The 18,387-nt window shown below is 43.3% G+C and overlaps 2 protein-coding genes across 4 annotated transcripts in view; one reads left to right on the forward strand and one right to left on the reverse strand.

The window, feature by feature from the left end:
- Positions 1-2,792: 2,792 nt before the first annotated feature.
- Positions 2,793-4,076, reverse strand: LOC130250835 (collagen alpha-1(I) chain-like). Its single transcript, XM_056486947.1, has 3 exons — positions 3,517-4,076; positions 3,041-3,403; positions 2,793-2,997 (listed from the first exon to the last, which is right to left on the reverse strand). The coding sequence occupies exons 1-3, from the start codon at positions 4,074-4,076 to the stop codon at positions 2,793-2,795; spliced, it is 1,128 nt and encodes a 375-aa protein (XP_056342922.1).
- Positions 3,894-18,387, forward strand: part of KCNQ5 (potassium voltage-gated channel subfamily Q member 5) — a 274,933-nt gene continuing 260,439 nt past the window's right edge. For 2 of the 3 annotated variants that reach the window (XM_056488129.1, XM_056488127.1), the window contains exon 1: positions 3,993-4,430. In XM_056488129.1, the coding sequence (XP_056344104.1) occupies positions 4,075-4,430 (356 nt within the window). In that variant the 5' untranslated portion in view covers positions 3,993-4,074. Of the gene's footprint in view, positions 4,431-18,387 lie in introns of all 3 variants that reach the window. The other variant, XM_056488128.1, reaches the window with a different exon arrangement.

Below are 18,387 nucleotides of genomic sequence, written 5' to 3' on the forward strand. Positions count from 1 at the left end.
AAAGGGTATTAACAAGGAACTCAAATGCACTCAAAACATGATACCACAGTAAACTGACCTTTGCAAGGTGTTGCTACAGAGGCCCTCCAGCTTGCACTCTGGCTGCTTTTCTGCTTCAAACAGCCACAGTGTGTACGTGATTTCTACTGTTCCTTCTTTTGCTGCATTTGAGCATGTTACACTGTTTCATAAATTTATGCTAACAAAATGAAAAGTGAAAAAATTGCTACCACCCCCTGTGACAGATATGTAATTCCGGCACAAAGATAGAGAGATTCTTCAAATCCATGCAAATATTCAGAGCTGTATACAGGTGCTCAGCTGGTTTTCATCAGCTTGGTAGGCATCTGTCAGTGACTTGAGGAAACTACATGCTCAGGTAGTTTGGATTTGATGTGGATAGACTCCAGATCCTACCTCTCCCGGCAACATGGAGCAAAGGGAACTCGGCCTCCTGAACTCTGGCCAGTGCCCTCCAAGGTGGCTGGTCTTCCTTTCCCTCTATGTTTTTACCCTGTAACAAAGTTCTTCTTCTGTTAGTATCTACTCTGTGTCACTATTAAACCAAGTGTTTTTCAATATTGTTGTTATTTATTTGCAAATTTAATCATTGTGAAAACTTGCTTGAAATTCTAGTGTAGCTAACCCCAAAACTGCCCCAGTAGGTGGCTTAGAAAAGAAATGTACGTGCTCCAGAAAAAAAAGATTATAAAAAAGGAAATAAGAGACTACCACTGCTGTTTAAATTGCTTCCTCTCCTTAATTAAAATAAAACCAGAAACACTGATGTAAGACAACATATCAAAAGCAACTTATTGGAAAGAAAAAAACCCTGAATATACCAAACATATGTGACATTTGGTTCCTGATCAAAGAAGATTTTATGTATCACCTGATCCTTCCAAAAGTCAGGATATGTAATGTTTGATGCACACATTTGGAAAATGCCATGCAATCTTAAAATCTGTTTTTTGAAATTCTGGAAGAATATGCTGTTGACATTTGCCATAAAGCACAGTGATAGTGACTCTAAAGCTGCACTTTAGCATGCCATTTTCCTTGTCCCTCTGCAGGTGTGATATACTGTACCTGCAGCCTGGAGAAGTCAAGATTCCTTGGGATGCTCTTGCCTTGGAGATTTCGTCAAGTAGATCCTCTTACTGACATCTGAACCCAGGATGACCTTGGACCATGCGGAGATGCTAGAATTTCACACGACTCATCTCTGCAGGTATTATATAGTCTGAAGCCAAAATATCGGGGGAATTTGTTGTCCTATAAATGCAGACCTGTATTTTGCAGCAAATACTTAGATGAGGACTAGCTTTGTTACATGGCACAGCCTCTGCCTGCCAGAGGGCCAGCAGCTGCCTGGGTGCTAATGATCTTCCTATTCAACCAACATATCACGCCTTGGTTATCTGACATATGAACAAATAGGGATTAGATTAATTACCATAAATGTCTTCTCATAATACATACTTTTTAAAGGATTTATTTAATAACAGATAACAGATGGGAAAATACACTTGTTCACACACTGTAAAAAATAAAATAATTCATCACTAAGTGTATTACTTATGTTAGCTTCTAGTTGTTCTGGAACTTATGGCTAGATTTCAATACTGGCTCAACTTGTGCTCACAGACTGTTTTCCTTATGATTATTTAAATTAATTGATGATTTTAAGCACCACTAGAGGGCACAGAATTATAACAATATTTCTTAATGGATCACAAAAAGTACATCAGGAACTGGAGTTCAGTAATCTTCAGAGTTCATTGGCCCAATCCTCAGTTTAAAGCCTCAGTTCTATCAAGAATGATGCACATGTACTGCTGTGAGCTGTGCCATTGTCCATGCCAGCAACTGCACAAAGCTCAAGGGTTAGTGCCCCTGGGACATGGGCCTGCCTGAGTCGGACCATGTGCTCTCAGCTAAAGTTTGGCTTTCCAGAATTTGAGTATCAGCCCTCAAATCTAAGGCCACTAGGGTTTAAATCTAAGCATGGTTCTGGAGGAGTGGCTGATGGTGAAGGCATGCTGTGCATCTTCAGCTGTAAATGAGTACATAGGCATGAGAAAAATGAAGAGTACAAACACTTGCATATATCAAACCAGGGAAATGCAAACAAGTAGTAAATGAAGGATTAACTAACTCAATTTACAATTCAAAGAAAGAAGAGTAGGTATGTGCCACTGGAAAGCTTAAATATTAATGGGATTTCTGTGGATAGTTGTATCAACTACTTAACATCTGTTTTGACATGTGTGCTGTTTCTGCCATCCCTTACCACGAGTCTGAGTGGCCACTGTGGTTCACGTGTTAGAAGTTTCCTGTCAGAAGTGGCCTGCAGTGGAGGAAAAAGAATAGTGAAAGACAACAAGAAGTTTAAACTCATCATTTAAAGACATCTGATTGAATGGCATTGGACATATTGTAGCAATGAATTAGTACTGGTGGTGTGTCCATGTTGCATTAGCAGGGACTCAAGGTTCACTGCCAGAACATGAAATGTGTCTTACAGTTTCTTCTTTTCTGGGAGTTGAAGACCGTGTGTTAATCAACGCTTGGGAGTCTGTCCTCTAACTAGCCAGTGCAAAGAAAAAAAACCCGGAAAATTAATTTCTGAATATTTCTATTGAATTTCGCTAACATTAGCATACACCTTACTGATTTTCATTAACACTTCAAGAATTAGTGTCACATTTTCACATCGTGGCGCTCAGGCTGCAAAACCAGTGACATGCAGCTATTTCTCGTGCAGTGGGTGCTGAAGTGCCAGGGGTGGCTCATCCTGCTCCCGGGGCATCCAGGGGGGACAGCGGGAGCTGCCGACCAGGAGCGGCACGGGCGGGGCTGCCCGCAGCAGGGGACCGGGTGTGCGGGGGAGTCCTGGGGGTGGCCGGGGGTCGCCGCCGAGCACGGACGATAACCCACGGGCGATAACCCACGGGCAAAGCGGGTGGCCGGGCGGGCAGCGCGGTGCGGCCGCGCCTGCGGGTGCCGGGGTGGGTGGTGTTTTTTTCCGCAAGCTCACCTTGATGCGGCGGGGCGTAAAAGGGCCGCGCTCGGCAGGGGGAGCATCGCTGTCTCGGCGCAGCGCGGGCACCGAGCGGCGGCACCGCTGCGCTCCGGCCGCACCGCGCCGGGGCCGGGGCTGACGGGGGCCGTGGGGGAGCCCGCGGGAAGGGCAGGCCCGCCGCTGCCCCTGGGATCTGCTGTCTCGCCGCCGCTCGAGGCCGGGACACGGCGGAAGCGCCGGAGCGGCGTGTCGGGCCCCGCTGCCCCCTCGGGGGGACACCCGGCGGCTCGTCTGCGCTGCCCCGCCCGGGCCGGCCGCGCTCCCCGCCCGCGGTGGGGTCCCGCCGCCGGCCGATCCTCCCCCGCGCCGCCGCCGGGACTTACGGCAGTTTTGTTACTTTCTCGGACTTACATGGACATTTCCCGGGAGCGCGCGTAGGACGCGGGCGCCGCGTCCCGCCAGCCGCTCGCCGCCCGCCCCGCCGCGGGCACCGCCGCTGTCTCTGCCGCTCTCGCCCCGGGACGCGGAGGCGCCCGGCGGCGCGGCCCCCGCCTGCCCGCACCGGCCCGCCCGCCTCGCCGACTTTCTCCGCCGCTCGGAGCGAGAGCAACAGCTTGCCCGGCCCGGCCGGGCCGAACGCCGCGGGAGGCAGCGAGGGAGCGGGCGGCGGCGGGCACCGCCGAGCCGCGGCCTCTCCGCCGGAGCCGCGAGGAGCTGCCCTCCCTCCCTCCTCCTGCTCCCCGTCCCGGGCCGCGGAGCCACGCCGGGCGGCGCTGCGGGGACCGGCGGCGGGGCCCCGCCGCCCGGGAGGAGAGCGCGCCCGGGGGGGCGCCCGCTCCCTCGCCGGGGCTCCCGCGAAGCTGCCGCAGGCCGGCCCGCCGCGCCGGGCGCCCAAAGTGGCCCGCGCCCCCGCGCCCCGCGGGCGCCGCCCGGAGACCCTCGGCCCCCGCTGCCTCCTGCGGGCTGCTGCCGCGGGGTGCCTGGCCGCCGCCGCCCGCGCCCTGCTCCGCCGCGGCCCCGGCGCCCGCTCCGGCGCCCGGGGTGATGCCATGCCCCGCAACCACGGCGGCGGGGAGGAGGGCGGCTCCGCGGGGCTCTGGGTGAAGAGCGGCGCGGCAGCGGGCATGAAGGATGTGGAGTCGGGCCGGGGCAGGGCGCTGACGAGCTCGGCGGCCCGCGGCGACGGCCTGCTGCTCCTGGGCACCGGCGGCGCGGCCGCCCCCGCCGGGCTGCGGGAGGGCCGCCGCGGGAAGCACGGCGCCCGCATGAGCCTGCTGGGGAAGCCGCTGTCGTACAGCAGCGGACCGAGCTGCCGCAGGAACGCCAAGTACCGCCGCCTGCAGAACTACCTGTACAACGTGCTGGAGCGGCCCCGCGGATGGGCCTTCGTCTATCACGCCTTCGTGTGAGTACCGACCCGCTCCCCTCTCCTCCCGTCCCGTCCTGTCCAGTCCTGTCCCGACCCCTCCCGTCCGTTCCGCGGCTGCCTCCCGCACCTGTCCCGAGCAGAGCCCCGCCGCACGGCGCGGCGCATCCCTCCCCGCCCGCCCCTCCGGTCCCCGGGCATCACTCCGTGCGGGACACGGGGAGGACGAGAACCCGCGAGTCGCTCCGAAAGTGCCCGGCAGGAGTCAGCGGAGGCGCGGGAGCCGCTGCCACCTGCGGCGCGGCTCTCCGCGGGCGGCGGGAAATCCCGCGCAGCCCTGGGTGGGAGGTGATGGGGGAAAGGCTCGGTTCACCCGGCAGAGAGAACCGGCGGGGAGAAACATGCTCGCTGGTCTCCCGGGCGCCGGAGACAGCCGGCTTGTGCGGGAGGAGACTGCGCGGCGCTCCCGCAGATGCCACACGCCATCCCTCTAGGTTAGAGGGAGCAAGGGGTGCCGGCGGCTGCCGGGTCCTCCCCGCGACGGTGGAGCGCAGTGGGTACCAGCGGTACCGTGGCGCCTGCCCTGCCGGGCGGACACCGAGCGCTGCGCGCTTTGAAAAGTTACCGCCGCGGAGCCGCAGCGCTCGGCTCTGCCTCCAGCGTGTTTTCCGGGCGCGCCTGGTCCCCGCCTCGCAGGGAGTGCGGGACCGGCGCCTTCCCATGCGGGCGCTCGCCCGGGATGCTGCGCCTCAGGTGCGGCCACCTGCGGCTGGCAGCGCCGGGGCCGCCCGAGGCACGGTGGGCGCAGCGCTGGCGGCTCCTCGCCCGCCTGCCACTGCCGAGCTTTTGATCTTAGCAAGCGGCGGTTCCTGTCGCCCTCATCCTGAAACAGCCCCTGACGGAAATGTTCCGTCTCATGGCTCAGTGGAGAGCGGTACCGTCACCGCGCTGCGAAACTTGTGCTGCTTTGACTTCAAGAGGCTTGCCCGGGACACCTGTGCTAGGGGACGCGTTGCTGTCACTGCTTGCAGTATCCTTGGGGTCAGCCATGTTCCTCAGTTCATTAGCAATCCTCTGTTTTTATGGGTTTTGGTAATATTCAGGGATAAGGCCACACTCAAAATCCTTTTATATGGTTGAGCAAAACACACAATACAGTCTGACAAGGAGTCTCGACAATGGATCATATTTATGGAAGAAAACATGATCAATTACAGAGGGAGGAAGTTAAGCATTACTGTATTGGGGATATAATACAGGGTATTGTTATATCTAACTACAGGAAATTCATCATAAACCAATCAGAATATTTAACTCATATGCTGTAAGTAACTGTATTTGTTCCCTGATAGTCATGGAAATCAAGCTAGCGGTTGCAGCATCTTGGCTAAAAAAGCAACTGTTCCCTAAAAGCTGTTTGACAGCATAAGGAGTTCTCCTCTCGCAGCAGTAGGGAAACCCTCAAATCTTACTTTAATAGCAGCTGTTGTAAGTAAAAAGGTGCCAAAAACATGGCAGTCTGATTAGTAAGATACTTTGTGCATAGATTGATTTAGTAGATGACAATTACTGTAGATAGCAAGTAGTAGAAATATGCCTAATGTCATATATTATTCAGTAAAAGGATTTTTACTGAATCCACAAAAGGATCCACTTAGAGGATCTTCCCATTATTTCTGTTTTACTCTTACACAGAAAAATTTCTTCTTGGAGGGCATGTATTTGCTACATTTTGTTGTCTGCATTCTTACAGGTGTTTTCCTGTGGCCTAGATGGATGTAAATTAGTGTTGTGACAAACACCAAAATATGTACTAGGAATCATTTTACTGCAGTGGCCTGAAGTTGCCGTACAAAATCTGCATATTATAGTTTTGAACCTCTTTGTTTGAATTCATGATAGAAATCTTTAAAACCAGAAAAGTTCAAGTTGGAAATACAGCTGACAAGTGTAAACCTTAAAAAAAAAAAAAAAAAAAAAGGTGGTAAATTTCCAAATGGAGTGGAGTCATGACACAGCAGTGCTGTAAACAAGGAAGATTGCCAGCTGCGTTTAGATAATTGCCTGCATAGAAAGAGTGCCAGTTTTAATTTTTAATTGCAAATGGCAATTTTGGCAAATGTAATGCCAACATTACATCTTTTTTCTGAACAGATCTGTGTGAAAGAGCTTGAAACGTTACTGTAGTATATGACACCTAGTAATAATATTACCTTAAAGTATCTGTCACTGATACAGTGTTTAAGGTGCATTTGAAGTTCCATTGGATTTCAGTTTGACAGCCATCCTTATTGCCAGTATACAAATTATTTTCATATATTTGTATAATTCTGATTTAATCACAGTCAGATCATAGGATAATATTTATGGTGTTCCAGGCTCATTTTTTTCCAGCCACCTGGTCAAATATCGTTGCATCTTGGAAAACAGACTTTCTTACAGAATTAAAAACCAAGACATAATAAAAAAGCCACAACTATTTGAAAAAAGAAATCTTGAGACAAGTAGCTTAGAGTTGCAAAGACATTACAAAGTACGTGGAGGAGATGTGTGCTTCCACCACTGCTAAGCTATTCTTGACTGCAGTGGAGCCTGTTATAGCTCTGTACTATTTCTGTTTCAGGAATGGGCTATCTGGGGTGAGACCTTTTGGGTAGCTCATTGGTCTCCTGAAACCTCACTCTCATAGGCAGGTTGAAGTAGTGCAAGGGTGGTTACAGGGTTTTGGTTTAAAGGCTTTGATCTAACAGTTTAGATTTGTTTTTTAAATAAGAGCTAGGGAATTGAAGATTTGTTACAAATAAGAAATCATTCCTGCAGTGATATTTTCATGTATCACTCCCATGGGGAAAAACACTTTAGGGCTGAGAAGTGCCCAGTTAGCTCTTCTTTTTTCTTCTTGCCTTTTCAAATAAGATAAAAATAGGCCAGCCACCTAAGGAATGAGTGTTGTGACCTACATTCAGAAGTCAATTGGTTAGTTTATTTGTAAATACAAACCTGCCAGATTCTAGAAAAGACAGCTATTCTGCAAATTTCTGCATCTAGAGGAAGAAGTTACTTTTGAGCAAAGACCTTTGATTTCAGTAAAGTTGTGCTGGGGAGCAGAGCCATGAATGACATGTTTCTTGACTGCTTTTTTGTGCACCTCAGTAGCTCTTTACACGGAAAGCCCTATAAAAAATTAAGATCTTTCCTTCAAGTTTTTGAAAACCGTCTGTTCAGATACCACAGTTTTCTGTTCTTAATCATTCAGGAGCACCAAAATATGAACACTTATAAAATCAGAAAAAAACATTCATACCATTTGTGTGTAATGAGTCAGTAACTTAAACTCCTGCTAGTAAAATATTTATGCCACACCACATCACCTACACATGGAACCATGTGCATATTTAACACGTGTGCTTGCATTAAAAGGCTGTGAGATTGTAACTTTTCTAAAGTCTTGGGATGTCACAGGATTTCTTTCTGTTATCACCGTTGCAGTTTATTATGGCTTGTTTGGTGTGATAAAAAATGTGCAGCCATTGCCTTAGAATGATCAAAGGGGAATTCCAGATTTGTTGCAAAATTAACTCTGGGTTTCATCTTCAGTTATCATAAGGACTTTGTATTATTTTTGTTCTTAATTGGCATTCTGAAAATGAGATGGCATGAGATGTTCAGAAAAAAATACTGCTCTTTGATACTGTTTATGCTGCTAGGATATAATTAGTTGCATAAGTTTCCTAATTTAACATGTTGGATTTATTTTAGGAATAATAAAGTTTCTGTTTCTTACTGACTTCTTCGTAATATATTCCATGCAAAAGTCTTTGACATTTGTTGTGGGGATGTCCTTCTCTTTACAAAGCTACCAACTTTTGCTCTGGAAGCTTCTGAATTCCAAATCACACATCTGGATGTGTGCACAAGGACAGTAGCACTTTGCATGGCCTGTATTGATAGATTTTCGTGAGCATCCCCCATTGGCCACTGCAGGAGATATGATAGGGTTTTAGTTGAATTACAAGGGCCTGTATGGTATTATTCTTGTCCTTTGCGTTATTGATGGAAAAAGACTGAAAAATTATTTCTGGAAAAATTTTAATGAAGTCATCAAAGATTTAACTGGCTATTTTAGCCTTCCAGGTCTGCCAGAAAGGTTGTAGCTCAGTAATGATCAGGATGGCTATTGAACACCAGTTCTTTGCATGTGAGCTAACAGAGCTGCATCACACCGTGCCCTTGGTATAATAATGGAGGTTCCATGTTCTGATGAGAAAACCAGTCATGTGCAACAGCCAAAGGACTTGCTTTTACTCATACTATTGAAAGTAGGAGAAACTATTTTATCTTTTTTTTTTTTTTTTTTTTTCTTGTGGCATAAAATGACCTAGTTCCCCATGCTCTATGGGTAACTCTGCAGCTTTAATGTTTTCAGGCACCGTTTCAGAGTCAGGATCCTGTGGTGTTAGGGTAACAATGTATTTCTATATTTTTGTAAAACAAATAATAACATGATATTTACAATTAACAAATAATAGTGTTGGCAACATAAATATGTAGCAAATCAAATCTTACTAGGTAAATCTGAGAAGAGTTTAAAAAAAAAAAATTAAAGCTCTTTAACTGTAGCACACAAACTTTAGTAGTAATTTTCTTTCAGAGACAATGAATAAAAGTGGATATTTAGATGCCTTTCAGTATTATCTCCAGTGATTTGCTGCATTTGAAGCAGTCTGTGATTCTATACATGTGCATGTTTCTCACCTACACATTGTTTTGAAGGAACTTTAGGAAGTTACCCAGTCCAGCTGGGAGATACACTCTTCCCAGTTGTGTGAGATGACTTTGTTTAGATAGGTTTTAAATTTCACTGGATGAAGATCCCACCACCCTGCTGAATAACCTGCAGCTCTGCAACACTGCCTGTTGAAAAAAGAGAGGATTTGACATGGGAAGGGAAGAATGGAAGAGCCACCCTGAACCCCTCAAGTGGCAATTTACGGTCATTTTCCCTTTAAATATGTTCTGTCACTGCTGAGAAGATTTTGGCTTCTTTACCATTGTGATTTCTTCAAGTAGATGTAGGCTGCTCCTGGGGCTCCTAGAGGTGTTAGATCACCCCTCTGTCAGACCAAACATGCTCAGCTCCATCAGCTGCTCCAAGAGAAAAGCTCAAGGCTCCTGAGGATCTTGGATGCTCTCCAGCATCTCCTGTGTCTTCCTCACATCCCTGTTCAGCTGGGAGGGATCACAACTGACTGCCCTAGTGTGAGGCCATGCTGAGTAGAGAAGAAAACGTTTTTGACCTGCCAGTCCCAGTCTTCTAAGGCAGTTGCTTGCTGCTTGCCTTACTTCTGATGAAAGCATGCTGTTGGCTTGCTCAACCTGCTGTGTCCACAGAAATGCCTTTTTGCTGGGCCTGCCACCCAGACAGTGGGTTCTCAGCCTGAATGGATGCATGGGATAATTCTGCACCAGGTGCAGCGTCTGCTTTTCTCTTAGCTGTGCTCACAGATGTTTATGGTCGTGTCAGGTATTTTCTTCTTCTATCTCAGTCATTGTGTACTGACCAGAGCAGTGGAGATGTAACAATCTTTAAACCCACTTGTCCTCTTGCTTTGTGATTGGCAGAGAAGATAAATGCTCAGCCATGCTTCATTCCTCCTCTCTCCTGATGTTGTTCATGGACAGCAGACCTCTCCTGGAACCCTGTCATGTGCACTAAATAACATCTAACTTCTACTTTTCACTTGTCTTTTGTTGGGATTTTTTTTGTTTGGTTGTTTTTTGGAGGGAGGGTGATTGTTTATTTTTTGTTGTTTTTGTGGGTTTTTTGGTGGATTTTTTTTTTTTTTTTGAGAGTTATTGTCCACCTCAGGATTTCCTGTAGATAGGTAGTAGATAAGTATAAGGAATGTTTATGCTTACCTTAGTAAAATACTGTTTCACATTTACTTTTTGAGGCTTGATCTACTAAATTTTCTCATTTGCACTGGCCGTACTTTCTGACTCAAGAGTAGTGATCCAGGAGAAATGGCTAATTCTCCATAAAAATAAAAAAATTGATCCACAGCTTTCTGTAAAGAAGGTGCAAAAGGTTTTCTGTGAGAAAGAGTCACCAAGACCTGGATAAGGGAAAGTTCATGCACGTGGACTTTCTTCTATTTGTCATAAGGTTTATTTCATAAATGAGATTAGGAATTGTGTTTAGGAGGGTGGATAGTAGGTTAGTATTTGAGTTTCAAATAAATGTACAACCTTTGCCAGCAGAATCTTCCTCATCTTAAAGCAAGACATGAGTTCAGAGGTTTATTTAAAATTATCTTTTTGCTGTAATCTTTTCTCCTTTCACAAAACCCATACAATGAGCATTATACATAGGGATAAGACTCCTATCTCAGGTCTATTTTTCTTGGTGTGCCAGTCTTTGGTGAGGTATTTCTTGTCATTTTATTGAGTTACTTGTATGATGTGGGAACTCTTGAGAAACTTTCCGTGGTCCCATATGATGAAAGAACTTGCCCAAAATTACAGATTTATTTTGAGGGATGGTATAGGAATTTCTATTATGGCCTTAAATATATGTTCTCAAAGGAGATGTGGTTTTAGTGAATTAAAGAAAGAATTTATAAAGATTTTAATTGCCTGTGAGAGAGTATTTGTATGGCAGATTTTCAAAGCAGGCCCTGAACAATATCTTAATGATCTAGACATCTTTCTTCACTGGACACTTCTTAAAGTTGCTGTGTTGTTCAACTTTTAAAATAAAAAATAGATCATGATATCTATTCAGACTTGATGCTCTTTCCAGTCTGACTATATTTTTAATAGCTATTCACCCTGTTTTACTGTTAATTGCAGCTTAATTAATTTTCCTAAATTGGATGAAAGTACAATTGAACTAACATTTCACAATAATTTCAAATAATTTGTAGCATCAAATGGAATACCAATGATTATTCAATTAATAATAGTGATTTCCCTATTCATGAGAATTATCATAATTGATATACTTAACAATACTCATAAAAATGCAGTTAAATGTTTCATAATTGTTTCCGTGGGAAGAAAAAGCACATGGTTTGTTACTTTATTTATGGTTTGTTACTTCGTTTTATGGAGAAAATAGAAGGAAAACTTTTTATTCCTGTACAATGTAAACTGCTGACAGTCTAAATAAATCTCACTGTGGTAAGATATTTCTTACTCATTCAAAGGTAAAACTCATTTGCCAAGTGCTTAACATTCTTATATTGTTCATATTTTCATTAACATAAGTGGTGAAAATTAATGAAATTTGCAACTGATTTTAATTGAAGTAAAATTGAGTCTTCTGCTCTCAGGTAGAAAAGATGGAGTAGAAAGCATGAATAATACTATCTAACAAAAAATCTCTATCATATACACATAGTAGAGATAATTTACTGTGTTATTCTTAATGAGGCAGATGTTTATTTCACAGTAAATGTTGATTTTTCCCATTAACATTAACACCCAAACCATTTCTCAAACCATTAACACAATACAGCTTGCATTCTTGGTTTTTTTTAACTAATATTGGTGCATTGAGAGTCACTTGTAAACATGTGTTATATAAAATATACTGAGTTTCTGGGAACTTGTATTTTTTTTTTTTTTTCTTGATTTCTCTGCAAGATTTTATTTCTTTTTGTAAGTTAGTTTTCAAGATTTCCTGTAAGAGAGCAGATGTAGATTACCTAGGGGATTGCCACCACAGGTCAGTTAAGGTAGAAAATTCTTGAACTGTACAGTTTATCAATTGCAAAATGATTTTAAGGAGTTGCCCTTTCAAGTGCAAACCTCCCCCCACTCCACTTCCTTTAAAGATATTAATTAAAAGTTCAAAGGCTGTCTTATAGGTCAGCTGCACCTAATCAAGAAATATTTTCAGTTTTCTGTTGGGCATGAGATTTATCTTGTGATAGCTATCTGAGTTGCAGTGTAATTGTGTTACAGGAAGCTCAGCAAAATGTTCATCATTTGGGGCACTGAAGTGTAGTCTCAGACAGTGAATTCTGCTTGAAAGACTCTGTGATTATTTCCTAATATATGCAGTCTGGTCCAGTGATTCAGAGGTGGACACTGTCCTCCAGCCACACATATCTGAAATTTTCTGTTTGGACTTCATCCAAGAAAATCTTCAAACATGTGTATGTGTTTTCCTTAACAGAGATGGACATAAATATGTCTCTAAGCATTTTCTTGAAGAGTGAATAATTTTCAAAGGCATGAAGTACCTGCAGCTTCCTTTCATTATTCTGTTGTGCATTCAATGGGTAATTCACTTTTTTCTCCCCACTTGTACAGAATGAAGTTTAACAAATGAATCATGCTCTTAAACTGATTAGAAATAATGAAGAGAGGAAGTTCAGTACCTGCCTACGTCTTGATTTAAGCAATATATTCCTGTTTGTCTTGGCTTCCTTCTTGCTTTGAGACTCCATAGTTTGACCAAGCAAACATATTAATGCCTTTCGAGATTTCTGTAGAATTTTAATTCTTTTATTGTGGTCATACCTGATACCATATGGAATAAACAGACTGGTGCCAGGAGTGAAAGATGACCAAACCAAGAGAATAAAAAACTATGCTTTGAGAAAAAAAAAATGCTACCACATTCAGGTACCTCCTATTTCACTTGTGTCATAGATTAAAACACTTGCACACACTCTTGAGGTCATTCAGTCAGAAATAGCATCTAACTTCTCCTTGGGCATTAAATTTAATTGCTTTATGTGGCCTAAGCTCATCCATAACCGCGGTATCTGAGAACTACCCATTAGAAGTAAATGTACAAATCTTTCCCTTTGAAGCTCTCATGACAGGAGTGCACTTAAAAGTTACTGCTGGGCCTTTCTGAATATGGCTAAGAGTCCTGATATACTTGAGAGGGTCTTTTGTGGAAAAATTAGGATGAAATACTGTTTTGGATGCATTTCTGTAAGTAGTGGGGATGGAGGGCCACTGATCCTTGGCACTTGGCACTGAGTTTGAAAATGTAGGCCACTGTCTCTGTGAGAAAAGTCTCTGTAAATGCATCTTTTTAATAGTGGAACTGCCCTGTCACAGGAGAGATGACAGGTGATGCCCCACTTGAAGCTGGCTTGATGAGGCTGGCGTGATATCCACACCGTTGCCAGGCTGGTAAGCAGGTGATGTCCTTTTCCCATCAGGTAGCCCAGTACTGGAGGAAAGGAATTGCCATGTTCAAAAAAAACACACAGTTTCTGACTGAGGTCAGAAGTCTCTAAATTCATTAGGAGGAAAGAATTCTCCTTTTCTCTTTACATCTCTCTGCAGTTGATATCTATCTGTAGAGTTAGATTTATTCACATATACCAGAAGAATCATAGCCACAGGAAGGAGCAGACTTGCTCTTTGCAGCTCTGTGCAGAAGGATCTGTATAGATGGCAGGAAATGTAAAGCTGTGTGTGAACGAGCTGCTTGAAATCATCTCTGCAAAAGGGAGGAAGGAAGAGCCTATGCTGGCAGTGGGAGGGCTTTTCTTAGACCTGTCCCTCAGACTCTTCTGAATGTAGTTCTGATAATTTAGAAGCATCAAATTACAGGATCATTTGGGGGGAGAGGCATTTAAGATCATAGAGTCCAACCTTAGCTCTAACACTGGCAAATCCACCACAAAACCATGTCCCTGAGATCCATATCTACCACAGGTCTTTTGAATGCCTCTAGGGATGGGAAGTGAATAACTTCCCTGAGCAGCCTGTTCCAATGCTTGACAATCCTTTCTGTGATGAATTTTTTCCTAATATCCAATCTAAACCTCCCCTGGCACATCTTGAGGCCACTTCCTCTGGTCCTATTGCTTGTTACTTGGAAGAAGGGACCAGCCCCACCTCACTTCAACATGCCTTTCTTGTGCCTTTGGCCACACTTACTTTTTTTTTCACTAGAAATGTTAATAGAATATTGGTTCTTCAAGGAGGTTCCACTACACTTCAGGTGCAGCTATGGTTAGTTACAGTAAGTGTGCATGCCCTCAAGTGACTTATTCAGCTTCTAGTTGATGAATCTGTGCATGTTTCACTCTTTGATATGTCCCAACCACATCTGCAGACTGAAGATGAAGCAGAATTTAGCATAAAAGACAAACAGCTTTGCTAATGTCTAGGGGTGTTATAAATTTTTATATGGTACAATTTGCTGAAACAGACATATTTCTTTTCCCTTAAGCTTGGAAAATAGAGATTTAATTTAGTGGTTGGAGATACTGTCTGGAAGGGTGTTATCCTTCCTGAAAGGTCACACTGACTGCTGACTAAACTTGTGATTTGTCTTTGCAAATAATTTGTTTGCTGGGTGAGGTATTGGAGTTGAGAGGTTATTGTTTGCTATGATGAGACAGATGATGGTCCTGAATTAATTTGGTCCTTCCAAATACTCTTTGGAAGGAATTTTGACTTTCATTCTGAAAATGCTTGTAGATGTACTTTTTAGTGGCTATTAATAGATTTAGGTATTTACAGAGATATTACTAGAAACCATCAAACTGAACATTGATAAAAGCTCTATCTTTCCTTCAGGAATGATGACAAAAACCCATCTGAATTGGAGAGATTTTATAAAGCTTCTTAAGTTTTACTTGAGAAATTATTCTATGGAGAGAGGAAGGCCTAATCTGAAATCTTCAATGCGCCCATATTATGTGTGGGCACTCTGCATGAGATTTTGCTGTTTGGAGATATTACATGGGGAGAGTTATGGTGAGAGCATTTGTGGTGTTGCAGAGGCAGAAGTTATCTAGGAGGGAACACTATAATTGAAGGGAAGGAGGATTTATGAATGTCTACTTGGCTGTAACAGTACTTGGCTGATACTTTATATTGCTTTCAGATTAGAAATGTGTTTGTCTTCTATTAATAATATGTTTTTAATATTCTCCCCCCCCTTTTACCTGTTTTCTCTAGAGAGAAAGCTGAAGCGATAGTGTGAGTCAATTTACTGGATTTATATGTAAATAAAACATGGTATTGACCTTTACATTTTTCTTCCAGTGAAGTCTTGACCCTGTATGCAGATCTGAGGAAATATCACAACATTAAAGTTTGGTCCACTACCTGAATGTGTTCCTGATTGCTTTTTCTTTGTTAAATATTCATGTAAGTTTTGCTAAAGCTGAGCCTCAACTAGGTTATTTCTGTTTGAGTCCACTCTTTGCTGGAGCTTAGGTCACTTTTTAGCTGCTCTTACAGGTCATTTCATGGGAAGGGCTACAGCTGGACAGCAATATGCAGTCCAATCTATGACCTCCAGCATGGCTACATCTACACTTGGAGGAAAACCTGGGGAGATGCATCTGAAATGCCCTCTGGAATTCAGAAACTCGGTGAGAAATGCAGTCCTCAGGGACTTCTGCTGCAGAAAGGGATTCAGTCAGTCTTACTCTTGTCCAGGGAATTTTTCCTTGAAACCATAACTGGGTTAATAATACACATGAAATATAAAAGACATCTAAAAGTGTATTAATATTAGATTAAATGTTGTTATTGCTGCTGTTCATGAACGGGTAGCTTGGAGCTGAAGTGACTGTACCATACTGAGCACAATACCACACCACTAAGTGTCAGAAGAAAAGTATTTACTTGGAAAAATCCTTCATACGATTGTTCTCTCTAGGATTTTTCATACACCCATATCTGTAAATTATCTCACCACAATGAAAGGTCATGGCATTTTTTTGGCTTTCCCTTATCATCAGCTTTAGGAGTTAAATAATATAATGGATAGTGGCTGAAAACACAGATACGTTAAGATAAAAATGACATTTCAGATGTAATCTTTACCTGGAAGATAAAATTTACTAGAAGAGTGCTCATTTATTTGAAAAATATGATTTTAGAAATTTTGATTGTGTTTTTCAGGCTTATTAATTCATGACAAAATGGTATTCTTCTGTGTCTTAAGTATAAAATCTCTATGAAGTAAGACTTAAATGAAAATGATCCTGGCTTAAAATGGGAACAGTTGTAAAGATTTGGAAGCAATTTGCAGAAGAGTCACTCAAGAGGTCTGAAATGTATTTTGGTTTTGGAAATGGGATCAGTATATCAGAGATGCCCATTCGTCTCCCAGTCTATATTTAGCATCCTGCAGTGAAGCAGTGACTGCCTTCATCCCAGTCCAGCGTGTATCAGAGTCATGTCTTATGACCCCACAGGGTATCTGCTGCAGTCAGTATTTTGAGATGGCTCAGTAATAAAGTTCTGCCTTTCAGCCTTGTCTTTAAACGTGAGGCATACTGTAATGGATATGTGACCTTGGCAGGTTGTGCTGTTCCAACTATGGATCTGTGGATTAATTTTGAACTAAGGGCTGCCTTCCCTACCTCTAGAGGGTGTGCAGGTGGTGGCAACAAATCACTACTCATACAGTTCATACTGTTTTCTGGCAGGAGAATAGAATTGTTATCTTGCAGTCTAGCCCTGGGAATTGCTGGGTACATGTTCTAAAAAATGATTAGCATGGTAATTTGATTAAAAACAGTAATTAATGAAGAACACTGTGTGAAAATGATGCTAGGTACATAGACATACAGTTCTGGAGGATGCCATTTACCAACCTGCAAATTTCTTTCATGTAACAAGTGCAGAATATACAAATTCATGATTAAATAATCCGAGCATTTAAATAACCCTGCATTTATCTAAATCTCTGCATAAAATAGTTGCCACTGTCTTTTATGTAGGGTGATAACCCATTGTTGAGGTGGACCTTTATAATTCCTAACATGGTCTCTGTTGAGATGATATCTCAAAGGTGTGACCTATCTGTCTCCCTAGCTCAAATTATTGTGCAAACTCTTAATATTTGGGTTCTTGCAACCTCCCTCTGTCTGGACTCAGCAGTATGCTCTGTGTGCTCATCCCTGTGGCTCTACAACCCTTGCTCCTCAGCAGCTCCTCTTGCTCTCTCCTTTCCTGGGGAGAAAGCTACTTCACTTTCAAAGCTGTAAAAAATATCTGGCTAGTTAATTTCTAAAATTGCATTTATAAGTGAATAACAAAACCAGAAAGTCAGCTTTGCATGACTCATTAAGTGGAAGGAAACAACAAATGGAACTGTTTGTTTTTGCTAGGTCTGACACCCTCAGCAGCACGTGGTAGAAGTGCTCTTCATATAAACTACTTGACAGTAGACTAGCATGAGTGCACTTCTAACTCACTGCAACTTAAACCCAACCTCAGTAAAACTGTAACTAAACCTAGGATGTGTTTTTTTCCCATCACTTTTTGAAAGTGACACTTATTTTGGCAGATGCTGAACTGTTGCCTGAGCTGGGAATTTCATTGTTTAACAATTTTATGAAGATTAATTATCATAAGGTTGATGAGAGTCTCCTGCCTGCATTATTTGTCTTTGTCTGAAGGTACTGAGTTAGAAAAGTGGATGACTGGTAGAAGAACAAGCAGAATGGCAACACAGTTTCTTAGAGTGAGGCAGGGAAACTAGGATGCAGATGAATTAATAGTGCTAAAGATACACCTAGGAGCAAAAGACCCTGCTAAATTAAGTGGCTGGTAGCTACTGGTAAGAATATGAGGAAAACAGTCAATGGTATACCATGGAAGAACTGTGATACTGAAATCAGTCTCATAGGTTCTTTGAAACAAGGTGCTGTCAGAATCCTAGGGTTTGACAATCTTTGAGAAAGGTACACATGAATTGGAGTGGTTTGTTCATTTTCAGGTATGTTTTTAGGAAGCTGCTTCTCTCAAAACACACTTCTACACCTGTATGCTTTTGCAGTTTCTAGTATGGAATGAGATGGACTTAATGTTCTTGAGATAGTTTAATTAATTTCAAGTGATCATATTGCTGTGATATTATCACTGTGGCTTCTGGGACATTCTGCCAAACCTCTAAATCTGTGTATAAATTATGTGCAAATTCTTTAAAAAAAAAATTCTTCAAAAACAGGAGTGGAAAAGAGATTTTTTGCTCATGACCTTGGATGAAACAGCA

The sequence above is a fragment of the Oenanthe melanoleuca genome, chromosome 3 (genome assembly GCF_029582105.1).
Source record: "Oenanthe melanoleuca isolate GR-GAL-2019-014 chromosome 3, OMel1.0, whole genome shotgun sequence".
In the NCBI taxonomy this organism is placed as follows: Eukaryota; Metazoa; Chordata; class Aves; order Passeriformes; family Muscicapidae; genus Oenanthe; species Oenanthe melanoleuca.